We start from the raw sequence: 17,202 nt of genomic DNA, 5'->3' as shown, positions 1-17,202 counted from the left end.
TAGAAATGTGAGATTTTTTATTTTATTTCTTTTACTATCACAAAAGACAACCATAGGATGAAGGTTTTAGCTGAAAAGTTTGTTGGACGTTTTCTGATACCAACAGTTATATTAATGCACTGCTAGAAACTTGCTGGCAAATATATCTTTATATTCCAAAGGAAGGAAAAAACAATATTGTTTTCCTACATATTTAGAGTTCTGATAAAAAAGAATCAGCCATCTTTAAGAAAACAAAAAAAGCCCTAATTTTAAAGCAATTATAAATCAGTATTATTGGATGATCTAGACAGGTGTTAATTTGGCAAACCATGGTGTTATCGGGTAATTATCAAACCAAAACACCATATTAGAATAGTTGACTTTCAGTGACTAGTGCCACAAAAAATGCCTTAACACACATCTTGAACATACACACCCCCTGACGCACACTTGCACACATAAACACACAGCTCAGCTGCCGGTTCAGGCGTTAATGTTCTTAATAAGGCTCAGGGTTTAGGATTAGTGTCTGCTTGGACCTCAGGTTTATGGGTGACGGGTCAAACGTTAGTAGGTCACAATGACAACACCTGGACCGCCCGCCACTACTGACACAGATTAAACAGGACCAGAAGGCATGGCTGGATACTTGTTCTCTGTGTTGGAGATGAAAAGAAAAGAAAAAAACTATGAAAAAAATGGAGAAGAACAGAGATAAAGTTGTTAATATAAGTTAAATGTTTTCTTGCTTTCTGTTGTAAAATATAAAATAGTTTTCTTTATTAATTAAACCAGATTATGTCTCATATAGGTAGTTTATAAGGTAATGTTGATAACGGACAGTGCTTATCTAAAAAAATTGTCAAACAATTTAAGGGTTAGACAATTGGGTCGGAGAGACAGAGCAAAATGTCAAATCCACACCAGCTCCAAGATGTTTATCGATCATTCTGACTGATTATCAATTTAGGAGCAAAAATCACCAGAATAAATCCATTTTCCGTCAGGCTTTCCCTGCCGGGGTCAATGGGCAAGAGGCGGGGTACACCCTGGACAGGTCACCCGTTCATCACAGGAAAACTTAGAGACAAACAGGAAAAAACAATCATGCACACACCCAGACCTTAAAGAGAATTTAGAAAAGCGGATGAACCTAATAGTTATGCTTTTGGACTGTGGGAGGACGCCGGAGTACCCGGAGAGAACCCACACATGCACAGGGAGAACATGCAAACTCCATGCAGAAAGTCCGCGGGAATCAACTACTGCACTGTGCAGCCTCAGAATAAATCCACCTAAGAATAAATCCAACTCATCAAAACAGTGCTTGTAAAAGAGCAGATGGCTGTGCTACTTACAATTGTTCTTATCTAACTATTGAATTAATGGTGGGAAAAATAAAAAGCATGCCACATAGAACAGGATAAAAAAATAGAGTGCATTAAGATTATTCAATTCTATATTTTATCATCTATACTATAGCTGGGAGTGAAAGGAGGATTTATTTGACTTGACTTGGAAATGTTACATGAATACCATAGAGATGCATTACGAAATGGACTTGGGGATTTTAATTGCTACCATGCTGGATGGATATTCAAATTCAGTCCAAGTAAGATCAAGAGGTTCAACACTTCTATGTAAAAACTTCAACGTCAAAAACTTAAGAGGACTTAATGTTAGCTATTTTCAGTATCAGTGAGGGATGAAGAGGAAAGAAGATGCTTCCTATCAATAGTTCCTTTAGGGACCTCATGTAGTTCTTATCTGGCTCTTAGGAGCTATACAGTTTCCCATAATCCTTTGCATGACAGAACATATTGGCACAGCCCAGCTCACAGAGTTAAGCAAAAAAACTTTTTTCCCTGTGTAATCACATGCAAATATACACACCTTCAAATGCTTGTGGTCTTATAACGGAGAGCATCAGCTGTTCATTAATTTGGATAACGTGTATTTTTATTTTTTTTAAAGGTTGTATTCCTGGTTTTGACACAAATCAGAAGTTTCTGTCCTGAAATGGTATCAGTAAGGCTGAAGGCGAATCAGCCATAGACTTCCAAGAGAAAACAGGAAGGCACAACAGAAAGAGTACAGAAAAGCTTTCTAACAAACCTTGTTGACTTTTATACTTGAGGGGGAGGGTTCACATGTTCTAAAAACCAAACACAGGTTTTGTTGTAATGCTAGCAATGGTAACCACACAAAATGCATAAGATGTAAAAGCCAATTCAACAGCTCAACTGTATATAGTTTTGTTTTTTGTGTCTAAATATCAACAAAAACGTTAATATTGCTAATCCAGTACAACAGGAAGCCTATAAACATAAACCAAAATAAATGATGTCTTTATATTCTTGTCTATTATCATGTAAAGACAAACTTATCATGGCAAAATGTGTTTCAATGTTTTAAAGTAAAAAAAAAAAAAAAATCTTTGATGCCATAAAAATGTGATCATCTGTACACCTACCACAGAGCCAGTGGCAACGACAAGAAAATTTGTGGAAACTCTCCACCTCCTCCAGAGAAATGCGAACATGATGACCTCCATACTCCTTCATCTCCTTAGTCAGATTATCAGTCTCTTCTTTATTACTTTTTTCAGGCTCCCAGTTTTCCACTAAATCTTGCTTCTGACTCGTAGGCAGAAACTTTTCCCATGTTGAACTCAAAGTCAAATCAAAGACTTGCTTGTCCAGGCATTCCTCTGAATCAACAATCATTCGCTCTGCCATCTTTATGCTAAAACCAGAATCTAACCTAGGGTTCCCATCCTCCTCCATTATTTGCCATCTGCTCTCCTCCCATCTATGTTTTGTCCCTGTCTACTCCCGGCTTCATTGCTCATCTACAGCACTTGCTCCATGAAGTTGTGCAGTAGTATCACATGAACAGCTTCTCTTCCACGCTGACTCCACCTTTCCCCAAACCCTGCATGCAGCCTATGCAGGTGCTCCACAGCCTGCAGACATCAGTCACTAAAAGGACTTCCTTTTTTAACCTCAGGTTACCTTCCCTGTATACAAAAGCTACTGTGTAGTGCTCTGCTGAGCCCTCCCTGACAACCCAAGTACTTTCATCTACTCATTAAAGAACAATGCATTCAGGCTGCTGATAAACCGACTGAGTCTGATCTCTAACATACACTCCTGATGCTTCAGAAAAAGATTCAAATTTTCCAGGTATCATGTGCTAAACATGTTTTAAATAATGTGGCTCTCAGTGCTCATTTACCTAGGCCAGCCAAACCTGGTATAGCTGCATGGCTTATCTCAGGACATGAGTACCAAAAGTACAAAGCTCCCATTCTGCCCAGTCTTTTCAAAAAGTGCCTGCAACCCCTTTAACTATACACTGCCTGTCAGTTGAATGCTTCTATTCTGCTTTAGTCAACTCAAAAGACCCCATTCTTACAAATTCACTGAACAAGCCAATTCTGGGGAGACTTTTCAAAGAAAGACAGTGTCTCAACCGAATGTGGCAATTAAGATTTAATTTCAACAAAGGCCAGAAAAGATAGATTGTAATGGATACTGGTTTGTCTTTCAGTCGCATTACCATCTTCTTCAGAAACCTGTTGCTAAAATGTTAAAGGAAGTTATATTTTTAGTGTGGGAGTTTGTTATGTAAGCTTGAATTTGCATGGCTTTTTTTTTTGTAAGGTGATGTTGGCTGGGCAGATTGTTTAACGTTTGTTCGCTCTGTGACCAATTAAAAACCGGAGGTTATCAGTGTCACAAAGATGGTTGTAAAAAAATGTTTCTGATGCATTTTAAAAAAACAGGAGACCCGGGTACTGCATAAACAGGGAAGGTTTGACATTTAAGAGGGGACCCCTTAAAAAAAAGGCTATGTCTATATGCTATAAAAAAATAAAATGAAAAATAAAACATGTCCATTGCAGTTCTGGTACAAAATCATTGTAATATAATAAGATTTCACTTAATGGGTGTTACTTGCTTTCATCTCCTTTCAAAATAAGCAGTTGTAGGGCTCTGTCACTTTTATTTAAAAGTTGCAGTTGGCCACGCCCCCAAACTCAATGTGGGGCATGGCAACAAACTGCATGGATGCAGCCAGTGGTTTCTGACTGGTATGTTATGCTGCCTTTATGTGGTCTGGTAAAGATGATCCTTACCACTTGTAAAGGGGAAATTATCAGCCCATTGTGTTCAGGTGCTTTTGTTGTGGTAGAGAAGAGAAACATGCTTGATCCAAAGATTATTCTGACCTACTACTTAGGTTGGATAGTAATAGGGTAGTTCATCTGAAGAGGATGCATCAGATGCATGAACTGACTGCTACTGATCATCTGATCAAATCAAACAATAACAGTTATTTAAAAAAAACGACATAGAAGAGAATGCTTAACAAGCATTGTCTCTATGGGGAACATTTGATCTTTGTCATTATTTTTTTTTAGGTTAATCCTTTGAATACAGAAAAGGTTACACAAATACATTTTGCCTTGCACTCCATATACTACTGTCAGTATTTTATAACTTCATGGTTTAAATTTTGTATATTTTTCTTTTCACTTTTTCTTTTTTCATGGTGCTTAACTATCTTAATGTGTGTTTAATAAAATCCTGAAAACCATTAATTGGTCTTCAAATTATCAACAGCACATCAAGTAAAGTTAAAAAAATCCAACTCCAGTGCCTTGCCAGTTATTTTAAGCTTTTGGTATGCTGAGGTGAGCCTATAATTAATGCAGATAAAGTATGCATAGCACAGCAGGGAATTAAGTCATATTTAAGTCATATTTCCATCAACCATCTATCATTCTGTACACCAACATTCTGTGCTTATAGAAGCTTCTTTTCAAAATCGCACAATCATAGAAAACGTACAACTGGAGAGGGTGAAGAAGCTAATATTTACAGAGTGATCAGAAGGACAATAATGCATGTGTCATATATCAACATGTGACTGCACTGTGTTTGCAGTTGAAAAATAAACAAAGGAGCAGCCTGATCAAAACGTGCCCATTCAACCTCAACAGATTTTTTTCTTACTCAATCTGAATGTCTAATCTGAGTTTTTAAACCAGTTTGATGTGCATTTAAGGTATAATAGTATAGGCAGTTTACAGTTCAAGTCAGCAAATGATGTTCAATGAAATACATAAATCTAAAACTGTTTACCTTTTTTATAATTTATTCTATTTAAATCTTTTCTCAGGTTATACTGAAGCTTGAGGATATTTGAGCTTGAAGCGATGCACATTACAAGGTTTTTTTTGTCTAACTCACACAGGCTCACAGAAATACAAGGCCATTTCTATTAAAATTGGGTTTGATGTTCCAAAGCATGTCACCCAAGCTCATACATTTTGAAATTTTAATTTTACCAAAATGTCTTATATATATTGTCTATGGATTTTCAGCAATGTTTGGGTCAGAAGGTTGATTTTGTTAGTCAGGAAGCCATTTGATGGCTACTATTAAGCTACTTTTGACATGCATTTGAACAGTTTGACCACCATCTGGTTGGAAGAGCCAATAGCTTCTATCGTCTTCGTAAATAAATAGATCGTTTTTAGTTTTCTGAAGAACAAACCAAGATTTGGCAACACTTAAGCCATTTAAAATGGCACATGGTGGAAAATTGTTTTCCCTTTTTATGCTGAAATAATGTTATCATCCATCAACAAAAAAGCATCTGCTGTAACACCCACACCTTATTTGAATCTTCCTAAATAAACAAGCCAAATCCACTCTAAAGATAATTTTATGATCAGATGAAAGAAAGATTGAGCTATATGGTCCAAAAGACAAGAATAATACTTAATCAGTTGAGATGAGCCTTTCAAACCTAGAAAAACTGCACCACCTGTTGAGCACTGCATAGGTAGCATCAACCAATATTTTATAGTCAGTGGAACTTTTGAATTTTATAAAGTGGGTGGGAAAAATTAGAAGGGATTACCCAATTCCGAATCATTTCACTCTATTTGAAAATAAACACATGGAGAGTAACAATTTAGCCCTAGCAGTGTGAAAATATTCCCAATGACTCTAGCTATACGTCCGACAGGAAGCATGTGAAGCTAGGAAAATATGTCTGATTCCCTCTTTGTTCTTTCCTTTCTGTTCTTCTTTTCTTTATACAACAACAGCTGCACCTCCATTCACCAATCTGTCAAGTTCCTGAAGTCACTGCTCTGGTTGAGGAGGAAAACTCTTCGTACAGGTGGGGGATTGATCATCTGGTGATATGGTGCATGCAATGAAAAACAGAGCTCAGCCCTATGCTCCACCATCATCCTGTGCTACTGTCCAGTAACCACCATGGATTCCTTCTGCTTCTTGGGCAGGACTTTACATGGAAGCTAAACATCACCTCCCACACTAAGAAGGTTCAACAGAAAATATACTTCCTATGACAGCTGGAGAGCTTCAGTCTAAGTCCAAGGACAGCGATGATGTTCTTCTAATCTAATCCATAACTGCTTACCTCCTCCATCATCCTCATCCTCATATGCTGCTGCCACCAAGAGAGATAAGGGCAGGCTGCAGAAAGGGTGTTTAGCTGGAATCTTAATTTTCTTCAGGAAATGCATACTTTCAGGACTCTGAGGCCAGCAGGGGTGACTGCACCTGACTAAAGTGCAGACAACATATGTCTGCACTTGTGAATACTATATAATTTAATTTTAGTTAAAATTATACATATATTTAATTTCTGCTACAGTCATCATTCTCTGCAAAACTTGCAAGAAATATTTTTCTCTATTTATTTCAAATTGTTATGCGGGTTGTTTGTATTCAATCTGTATTCAATATGTTTTTAAATGTATTTATGTCAGTTGTATGTTTTTCCATGTTTAGCACCTTATCAACAAAGCAAATTCCTTATACGTGTAAAACTCTACTTGGCACTAAAGCTCTTTTTGATTCTGATGTTTGAGCTTGTGTGTGGACAACAATAAATCAAAACTTGTTTTTTTTTTCCTGATAAAAATAAAAAAAATCTGTTAGAAATCCTTGATAATCAGATTGTTCAGAATATAAGGGTGAAAAACCCAACATAATTACACAAAAAAAGAATTATTTACTATTTAAACTCCTCTTATGCGCCCTTTAAGGATAATGACTTTGCCAGACTTGGAAAGAAAAGAAAACCTTCAGAGGAAACCAAGGTGTTTTCGGCATTAGCGCTGTAGTTAAGAAGGGCATATCGTGTCCAGTTTATACTCAAAAGCAAATAGAGATGCTTGTAAAATCCATATGCTAAAATCATAGCTTAAAACACATGCAATGTTCATTCACCCAGAAACAGCACAAGCACAAAAAAAATTACTTTTGTGAAAAAATTATAAACAAAGATTTGGGAGTTAAAAGAATATACTAATCTTCACTTAATAATTGCAGCAACCTTTAAGAAAAACACATGATAATGATGAAAACGTCTACAGAGGAACAGATTTCACTTCACTCACTTGACTTAAGTGGCACCATTTGCATCCCTCTATCGGATTCAGAAGAGCTTTTCCTTGTTTTTGTTACCATCCTTTTTCTCACTGTGAACTAAAAATCCTTTATGAAACATTAAAACCAGCGTCTCAATGTGAAAACAATCCAACACCAAGCCAAACTGAAACCCCAGCATTTCTAACCGGTAGCTCCGTTTCCAATGCACCAGTCCTAGTAAAGTGCTGCATGCTGCAAGGACTGCATTTGCTGAGAAATCCTTTTTTCTCCTATGGAAAAAGTCAGCGCAGCTGCAGAGATCTGCGAGCTAAAAAAATGAGGAGGCTATTTAAGCAGCACAGTCATGCTCTCTTCCACACACAAAATGTGATACGCACAAAGACACAAAAAAAACAGCTCAGTTGGAAACAAGGGAAGCCCACAGGAAACACTTTGTGGGGCTCCGGGCATGTTGCCTTGCACAGCTCTGGCCAGATTAATATATTATGCACAACACACTCACAAAGTGCCTGCAACCATGCTTTCTCTACAAATCTGCAGCACTGCAGAGATGCAGTTGCAGAAAAATAGGATTTTAACACAAACACACAAGTAAGACAGGATTTCCTTCTGTCTGTCTTACCATCCCAATCTGTCCAGGAGTTCTTTCGACTGGCAGGGCTGAATTGGAAAGAGGAACCCAGTCCTGAGATGTCAAAGTTCTGGATCAGATGACTGAGGCGGTTCATGATCCTGTAGGACGCCTCTCCGCCCTCCCGTAGAAACTCAGGCAGTGACATGACAGGAGGCCGCTGGTTTTTACACAAACAAAAACTGGCATGCAAGGAGACCTCTCGCTGCTAAAACACTCTCCTCAAATCCAGACATGGACGGAAACCATCTTTTGCTCCAAATGAAACAGGATCACAGCGAAAAGGTCTTACATGCACTGAGTGAGGACATCTCTGCACTGGGCACAACACCAGTCCAGTATCCTCTGCAGTGCCACATTGGGGACTTGATAAAACAGCGCCGGCAGAATTAGAAAGAGCTGAGTCACTGCATGCACAACCTCTGAAACCAAAACGGTTTATTCTGAAGGTGAGAATGGGAACACAAACACACACACACCCTGACACTCATACCTCCAAGTATGAGCAACTACTGAAAGTTCAGAGCCGTAGCAGCAAGTAAGACAAGAGGGAAGGAAGTTTTAATGCAACAGAAGCAGAGGGCAGCCGGTCGAAGGCAAATCCCCTTCTGCTTCTCAGGCTAATTATACTCCTCCACTCCTCGACTAATCTGCCTTTAAATCTGTAAACGCTTTCACACATCCAATGCCTGGTGAACAACGGGATCATCTAAAGAACTGTAACTGCTGAAACCTATCATCTACAAAATAATGAACTTCTATCAAACAATCTAAAAGCTTTATAGTGTAGGAACAAATCTTTTTGTTGATATGTTGTCTATGGGCACACAGTCAAGGAGCAATGACAGGGGTTTTTGATTTGAGAAAAGGACCCTTTCTGTGTCTGTTAGGTTTTAGGGTGTTTTTGTGTGAGTGTTTGGCTCCGCTGGGAAGTTAAAGCTGGCAAGTAAAAGACCCCTCACTGTTTACAGGCTGAGAGAAAAGATGGGAGAGTTGCTGCCCTCTCACATACTGATGAGGCAACGGCGCACATCAGCACTGTTTAAACAGATATGCAAGTGAATTTTACCATCTTCTGTGCCCCGTATCATCTATTGCCAATTTTCCATGTTTTCTTGACGTCTCCTGTTAAAGTAGATGTTTCCCCCTATTCACAAATATAAACTAATCCCCATAAAAAAGATATTGGACCATTGATGTCAGACAATAAAGAAGCTCATAATTCTTTCCCCCAATATAAATGCCTGCATCTTTACATTTTAATGACAGCCTCATGTATAGAAAGAAAGACATACTTTAAATATACTGTTTAAAGTAGTTATTATATTAACACGATGGCTGGAGCTAATATTTTGGTGGTGGTAATCAATTTAAGCTAATTAATAGGATAAAAACTGAATTTTCTGTCATGACCCAAAGTTATGTTTAACTGAATAGTATCTGTTCTGGTTTACACTCAACTCCTAACCCTGGTTTGTGATCTCATGTCAGTCATATCCCCAGTGAGTTCTGTTGTTATCTCTGCTCAGACAACTTTTTAGTCATGCCCTACTTAAGTGCAGTTATTTACAACTACTGTTGCCACCCTTATGAAAGTGTAAAGAGGGACACTTTTTGGCCAGAGATCGTCTTCCACCGTTTCCAAAATTTGAATTCATTTTAGCATTTTGTGTGCAAATTGCTTTTTGTAAACATTTAAATCAAACCTAATTTACAACAGACACGTAGTTTTGTTTTTGTTGCAAATTAATATTCATTTATAAAGCATCCAAAATATATTCTATTAAATGTAGAATAAATGATTTGATATCACACATGCCACAACAACTCTTATCTTTTAGGCCCTGACTGATAAGCTGGGAACTAAAGCAGCGTGCTGGATCCATCTGGCTCTACACCTGCTCTGCCTTAATGGATGAACGCACAGCTCAGGTGACTTCTAACCGAAGAGGGAAACAGAACTTCACATTATTTACCTGAAAACATTCCAACATTGATAAACTTCCACATTGACCTTTATGTTCAGACAGAGGAGAATCTAAAAAATAAAATAAAATCAAAACCAGCACTTCCGATCAAACCGCTCCTTTTAAACGCAGAGACACCTGGGCTGTATGAAACACTTTTTAAAGCCCATTTACAATCCCCTCTCCCCACTTCCCCAATCTATAAGCATAAGCAAACCACTTCTATGCACAAAAATAAGCCGAATAGAGCAAGCTCATATAACATATGTTAATCAAAACTTTATGCATCAAACCACCCAAAGCAGCTAAAATTAACAAATTCCTGCAGGAGTTTTTTACTATGACAAATGCAACTTAATGTGCCCTTTTAAATACACGGCATGCAGATTAACTGTCCACTTTCTGTGAAAAATAATTACAGTGATATTTCTCCAGCCCACTGTAGGCATCATCCCTCTTGTTAGAGTAATGGTCAGCTAGAGTGTAAAACTAGACATGCAGAGAATTTGGATGGTTACTGGATTCAGACATTTTTCAACTTTATTTACTTTTCTGAGGGACTAATAGGCTGGAAACTTAGAAATCTGGTCTTATTTCTGATTTTGAACACAGCATCAGCACTACCAGGTGGTGTAACAACTCTTAAGTGTAGAAGTTGTTACTGAAGGATGAAGACTTAAATTAAGATATTAAATATTCATAAGTTGTTTTGCTGTTCATGAAGTCAGGTGAAACATAGAAGAAAGCTGAATAAATGAAAATTAATATTTTCTGAAACTTTTGATACTTGGTTTCCAATTTTGAGCTTTCATCCTCTTGTTGGATGGGAAATGCTGAATCTGGATATCATAAAAAATATCAGCTATCCTAAATGCTTCACATATAGAGTTTTTTGGCTTTTTCTTTTAATTTATAATTGTACATTTAAAAGCTGAAAAAGCAGACTTGTAATTTCCTATCTACTACTTTCCTTTAAATGAGTGATACGCTGTTATATATTGATATTTCTCTCACTCAGTGGCAGGACTGCTTCTAATATGAAATAATGCTCACAGCAGGAGGAAGGCTAAAACAGATATTTTGATGATGCTCTTCTCTTTTATATTTTAGTTTTCAAAAAGGCATCAGAAAAAAATATGTAGGCATGTCAAAGCTTTATAGAGACAAGAGATCAGCCCCAGAGTTCTGATTAATGTATGTGTAGTCAGCAGTTACTAGGCAGAATAATTGGTCTGAGGTTAAAAAAAGTTACATGCCATTTGAACATTTTGTTAGGAGTTTGTTAGGACAAAATCCGGCTGTAATTTTGTATAAGTTCTGATGTTTCCTCAGATGCCACTAGCGGTAAAAGAAAAAACAAAACACTCATCCACATTAGGACTAGAAAAGAAATGACCTTTACTGTTCCCTTATTGGTGTCACAGCAGCAACATGAAATGTAAATGGAGTAAAAATACAAGAGTAAAAAAGATATAAGAAAAAAATAAGAATAGTATACACAGTAAGGGCAAATTTGCAACAAAGGAAAAAGGAAAACCAACCAGTCATTAACTGTTAAATAGAAAATAAGAGAATCTTCTTATTTAATACCTTTGATATCAAATCAGCCATTCTTTTTCAACTGGGAGGCTCTTATATAACATTGGTGGATAGATGTTTTATCTAAGTCAGCTTAAGGTGTGACTTTTTGGAAGCAGTCTTGACATGGATTACTGAGAATCTTCACAGGTATGTTCCCTCTTTACTCAAAAATGTGCAGTAGAGGATACAAAGATTTATTTTTTCAAATATGTATGCATGAGACCTATAAACACAATAACATAACAAAAATGTATCCAATAAGGTGCATTGCTGTTCTCTTTTATTGTATTCATTTCTAATGTGCAGGAAATAACTCATTTAAATCCCTAAAATATATAGTTTTAGTTATGACCTAGATTTTGATTAAAACATAAAGCCCGCCCTCAGCTTTTAAGATAAAATGGATTAAATAATAACTGGGTGTGTCTGACTTGTGATTTCTACCCGGCTACTATTTCAGAGAGAAAATGCAATCACAGTCTATAGCAGGTCAGGAAGAAATATAATTGCCTTCTTTGTTTGAGTTTACAGTTATTGATTACATGCTCATCTAACAAAACACACCGCCAGAAACCATAAACAGAAACAGACCACTGCTTGCTCAGTATAGTTTCTCTGGGAAATCACATACATTTAATATGGTTGTCTGCTTGCCTCAATAAATTGCTTCTCCAATCTTATATTTTAGAGGATGCAAAACCGTCCATCTGACACCGTTATCTATGAATCTCTTCATCACTCTCTCTTCCTCTGTCTTCTGCAGTCAGAGTCAAGCTCTCCTGTCTAAGCTGATTTGCTCACATCCTCCTGCTGCACAACATTCATGTCACATATTCTTTAGTAACTGTTAATGACTCATGTTGATTTAATGCCATGATTAAATCTGCATAATGGAAAAATAATAGATTTAATTTCTTTTTACTGTAGAGCAAGAGGTTTTTGCATTTTGCATTCCTTTTACCCTGGACATAAATTGCTATATTTTTCCTCCTTTCTCAAGTCCACCCACTCACTACTGTCAAGCTTTCAACCATTTCTCATGTTAGGAAGGAAGGGATGAAACTAGCCAAGAGCTTCTAATGCTTTATTTATAAATGTAGCAAATAGCTGAAAGTTTTTCCCTACCAGATAAAATAATAGTGCATGAAGTGCCTGGTTGTTAAAGTCAAGCAAATAAATTGAGCTAAAACTGTTTGTGTTTAAGTGTATTTGTGCTAGTGAGACAGGATGATGTGCTCCTGCTGGGTAGATTAAGGCACATTTCTATAAATGGATCAGAGCAAATTGGAGACAGAATTCAAAAAATCATGTTATTGACCATAGTTGCGGGGAGAAGAAACATATGCAGTGAGGCTGGATATGTAAAAAAGGTTACACAGATTTCTAAATAGTTATGGAGATACTATTTAGGCAAAAATCTTTTGATTATTTTCTTTTTAATAATAAAAAGAGTGTGGCTTTTTTGGTGGATTACTGGCTTTAAGTATGTGACCTGGAACATCAGTGTGCAAAACATGGATGGATGGAATATGAAGCCATATCAAACTAACAGAAAAATCTACAAAAGATCATTGTTTGGAAGAATCCAATGAAATAATCATGGCGGGGTAACAGAGGTCGGTGAGTCGCATACAGCTCACAGTTCATTACCTTCCACAACCTTTTTTGCAGCCTGGATTTCTATGCATTTAAGGTCACTGAACAGATGTATAAGATTGTAATGTTTTTTAACAAAAAGTCAGGAATATTTTCGGTGAAATAACTTAAGGTCAAAATGTTTAACATGAATAATAGCCACTCTTGACAAATCACTGTTACTGGATCAAATATGGTGATTTAAATCTTGTTTCTAAAACAGAATAAAATTGATTTAAAAGAGAGAAACGAAAGTGTTTGGAAAACACCCATTTTGAGAGAGCAACATTAGAAACAGCAATAGATTCAAGTGCCTGCAAACAGATAATGGAATATATATCTTCAGAAAAAATAGCAAATAGCTGGCTTTGATTGTCGCTTTTACCCACCTATGGTTTGGGTGACGCTCCTTAGTCTCTCCAGCAGCTCCCCAATAGCCATTTCCTCAGTCTTCATCCACAGGAGCATCTTCCACAGGGACAGTGGTAAACCAGCTGTCCAGCCAAAATACACCTTCCTAGGAAGAAGAGACAGCTTGGCAGCTTTGTAGATAAGATGATGATGAAGATGATGGGAAGTCGACTGTCTTCAATGACGAGCCCAGGCAAGCCGAATGGAGGAGGTGGTTCCAGCAGGGTAGAGTCATTAAAAGATATTGCAGCTTGCTAACTGTCTTTTTTATTTGCAAATTCTGATAGTTAAATTAAATGCTGTATGAACAAGCCTGGTGTAGCCCAGATGCTTGTGAAAGATGAATGCTGAGAAGATGCTGCTAAAATGGAGGGAGGATGGATGCTGAAGCTGCAGTGACAGCCCTGGGAACGACGAGGAGTCATCCACAGGGGGATGTAAGGCAGAGGATGGCAGCAGCGAAGACGGGGAGGAATGGTTGCAGGAGACGGCCTCATTCACACATGCATGTTTCAGCCTCAGCAGGCATGATGGTGCAAACCTGTGCAGACCCCCAGTAGACAGTTAGGGGGAGGGGAAGTGATGACAAGCACTGCAGGTTTTTACAAATAGCTAATGCAACAGTGACACCCAGTGAGTGAGAAAAATATAACAGCTGATCCAAAAACCACAGTAATGTTAGAGACCACTCTGGTGCTTGATTGTCAGCAGTTGATCAGAAATGCTATTCTCATTAAAACAATCTGGGATTATAAAGCCACTATTAATGGAAATCATTCACAGAAGTGTATCTAAAAAAGACTCAGCCTGAACACAGACTTCCACAATACTTTTACAGTACTCTTTATGCAGTTGTGAGTCTCAATGGCATCTGGATCCTCCAATCCCAAAATCACAAACATTTCATCCACTGACTGTCAGTAGTGGTGATTATTATAATGTTTGTGTAGAGGGCCAAAAGTAGGTTAAATCGGAACAAATGTTTAGACATTTTCATTAATCTGTATGCCAAACGTAGGAACCCTGATAGGTACGATTAAATCCTGCCATACTTACAAAGCAGTTTGGATGGGTAGGTATTTTTTTTAATAGTTGTTACACGATCACTCAATTTCTACCAATATTGGTTGTTTTGAACTACCGAGATCATTTCTCAAGTCATAGTAGATTACTACTAGAGCATGGCAATTAATTGCATTTGTAAAATAATTGCAATTTTCAAATCGCAGTAGCACTCTACTTTATTCTTATTACTGTATTACCAAGGGTAAGACCTTAAATCTCCCCCTCCAGGCCTTTAGTTGGAAGTTATGCACTTTAAGTCTGAAAATCAGTTTTTCCATTAAACAAACAAACACAAAAAAGTAGTGTGCCAACATCTTTACATGCAAAAAAATACCTGGTAGATGAAAACAGATGTCTCCAAAAACCCTAAAAACATGATTGAAGGACCTCCAACCCTTTCTATCAATCAGATGCATGCCTCCACAGTCAGAAGGCTGCAACATTTAACTTCCATGGGAGATGTGCTATGATGAAACCTTATATATATATATATATATATATATATATATATATATATATATATATTATAAAAAACTCTTCCTCACCCACCCCGGGCGGTCTCCCCTTTCTTCCTCCAAGCTTGGGTACTCTAACAGAGGCCTGGGAGCTTGAGGGTCCTGCGCAGTATATTTGCTGTTCCTAGAACTGCGTTTTTCTGGGCCGAGATGTCCAATGACCATGGATACCACTGATGACCTTCCAGGTTTTCTCCAGCTGTTCTCTGNCGTTCACAGACGCCAGAATGAACGAGTTCACAATAACGTTCATCAGGCAATAATGCAGTACGTTCAGTTCACGTTCGCCCAAAATATGAACGAGTTCATGAACTTTCGTTCAATGAACACGTTCAGGCACAACACTGTATATATATATTATAAAAAAACTCTTCCTCACCCCCCCCCGGGCGGTCTCCCCTTTCTTCCTCCAAGCTTGGGTACTCTAACAGAGGCCTGGGAGCTTGAGGGTCCTGCGCAGTATCTTTGCTGTTCCTAGAACTGCGTTTTTCTGGGCCGAGATGTCCAATGACCATGGATACCACTGATGACCTTCCAGGTTTTCTCCAGCTGTTCTCTGAGCCCCAGGTATTTCTCTAGCTTCTCGTGTTCCTTTTTCCTGATGTTACAGTCACTTGGTATGACTATGTCAACCGCAATGGCTTTCCTCTGTTTTTTATCCATCACCAGAATGTCTGGTTGGTTTGCCATTACTATTCGGTGTGTCTGTATCTGGAAGCGCCACAGGATCTTGGCTTGGTCATTCTCTACCATCTTTGAAAGTGTTTCCCACTTTGACCTAGGGGTTTCCAGCCCATACTCTGCACAGATGTTCCTGTATATTATTCCAGCCACTTGGTTATGGCGCTCCATGTAAGCTTTCCCTGCCAGCATCTTATACCCTGCAGTTATGTGCTGGATTGTCTCAGGGGCCTCTTTGCACTGTCTGCACCTGGGGTCTTGTCTGGTGTTTTAGATCTAGGTCTCTATTGCTCTGGTGTTTAAGGCCTGCTCCTGTGCAGACGTGATGAGTGCATCTGTGCTGTCCTTCATTCCGACTTTGTCTAGCCATTGGTAGGATTTCCTGATATTTGTCACTTCAGTTATGTTTTGGTGGTACATCCCGTGTAGGGTCTTATCCTCCCATGATGGAACCTCTAGCACCTTATCTTCTGTTCCCATTGTCCGAGACATTTACTGAGCATGTCGTCTGTTGGAGCCTTGTTCTTGATGTACTTATGGATCTTGGATGTTTCATCCTGGATAGTGGCCCTCATGACCTCAGCCTCATCCTTTCAGCTAGCGTACAGTCTCAGGGTGCTTCGGGTTGTACCCTCCGTGCATGTTTAGGAGCTTTCATCTCTTAACATCTATGGCCTGTACCTCATCTTTTGGCCAGCCTATTATTTCTCCAGGGTATCTTATTACGAGTAGAGCGTAACTATTTATTGCCCGAGACTTACTGTATTCTTGCCATTCAGCTGACTTCTTAGGACCTGCCTTTCTCGTCGGAGGGATTTGACTGTAGCCGCTTTCCTTGTCACCTCTTCGAGGTTGCCATTTGATTGTGGGATTGCAAGGTACTTGTAGCTGTCCTCAATGTCTGCTATTGTTCCTTCTGGGAGTGAGACCCCTTGTGTGTGGACTACCTTCCCTCTTGTAGTCAACATCCGACCACACTTCTCTAGTCTGACATCCCAATGTCTGTGCTGTAGATCCAGTTGGCATGGATCAGTGAGTTGATGTCTCACTCATTCTTAGCGCACAGCTTGATCCATGTGGAGGAGATGACTCATGGTGACCTCGTTCCTGAGTCGGTATCCATAGCCCGTCTTTTTGGTTATTTAGCTGAGGTGGTTCAGGCCTATGCCGAACAGCACTGGGGATATGCTTCTGTTATGCCACATTTGATGGGAGACTTGTGCAAGTGTCTTGCCATTGCACTCAAGGGTGGTTTTCAACAGCCTAATTGAAAAAACAACAACTATGTGTGTGTG

The 17,202-nt window shown here is 38.5% G+C and overlaps 1 protein-coding gene across 9 annotated transcripts in view; it reads right to left on the bottom strand.

Annotated features, from left to right (window-relative positions):
* Positions 1 to 14,172, bottom strand: part of LOC107090112 (guanine nucleotide exchange factor DBS-like) — a 43,488-nt gene extending 29,316 nt beyond the window's left edge. For 4 of the 9 annotated variants that reach the window (XM_015383303.1, XM_015383306.1, XM_015383305.1 and 1 more), the window contains exon 1: positions 2,456 to 2,930. In XM_015383303.1, coding sequence (XP_015238789.1) covers positions 2,456 to 2,768 — 313 coding nt within the window. In that variant the 5' untranslated portion in view covers positions 2,769 to 2,930. Of the gene's footprint in view, positions 1 to 2,455; positions 2,932 to 7,429; positions 7,713 to 13,624 lie in introns of those variants that run through there. The other 5 variants (XM_015383307.1, XM_015383309.1, XM_015383310.1 and 2 more) reach the window with 4 other exon arrangements.
* Between the last annotated feature and the right edge of the window lie 3,030 nt (positions 14,173 to 17,202).

This window comes from Cyprinodon variegatus, unplaced genomic scaffold, assembly GCF_000732505.1.
Source record: "Cyprinodon variegatus isolate N-32 unplaced genomic scaffold, C_variegatus-1.0 Scaffold281, whole genome shotgun sequence".
In the NCBI taxonomy this organism is placed as follows: Eukaryota; Metazoa; Chordata; class Actinopteri; order Cyprinodontiformes; family Cyprinodontidae; genus Cyprinodon; species Cyprinodon variegatus.
This window is presented reverse-complemented; position numbering and strand designations above follow the sequence as displayed.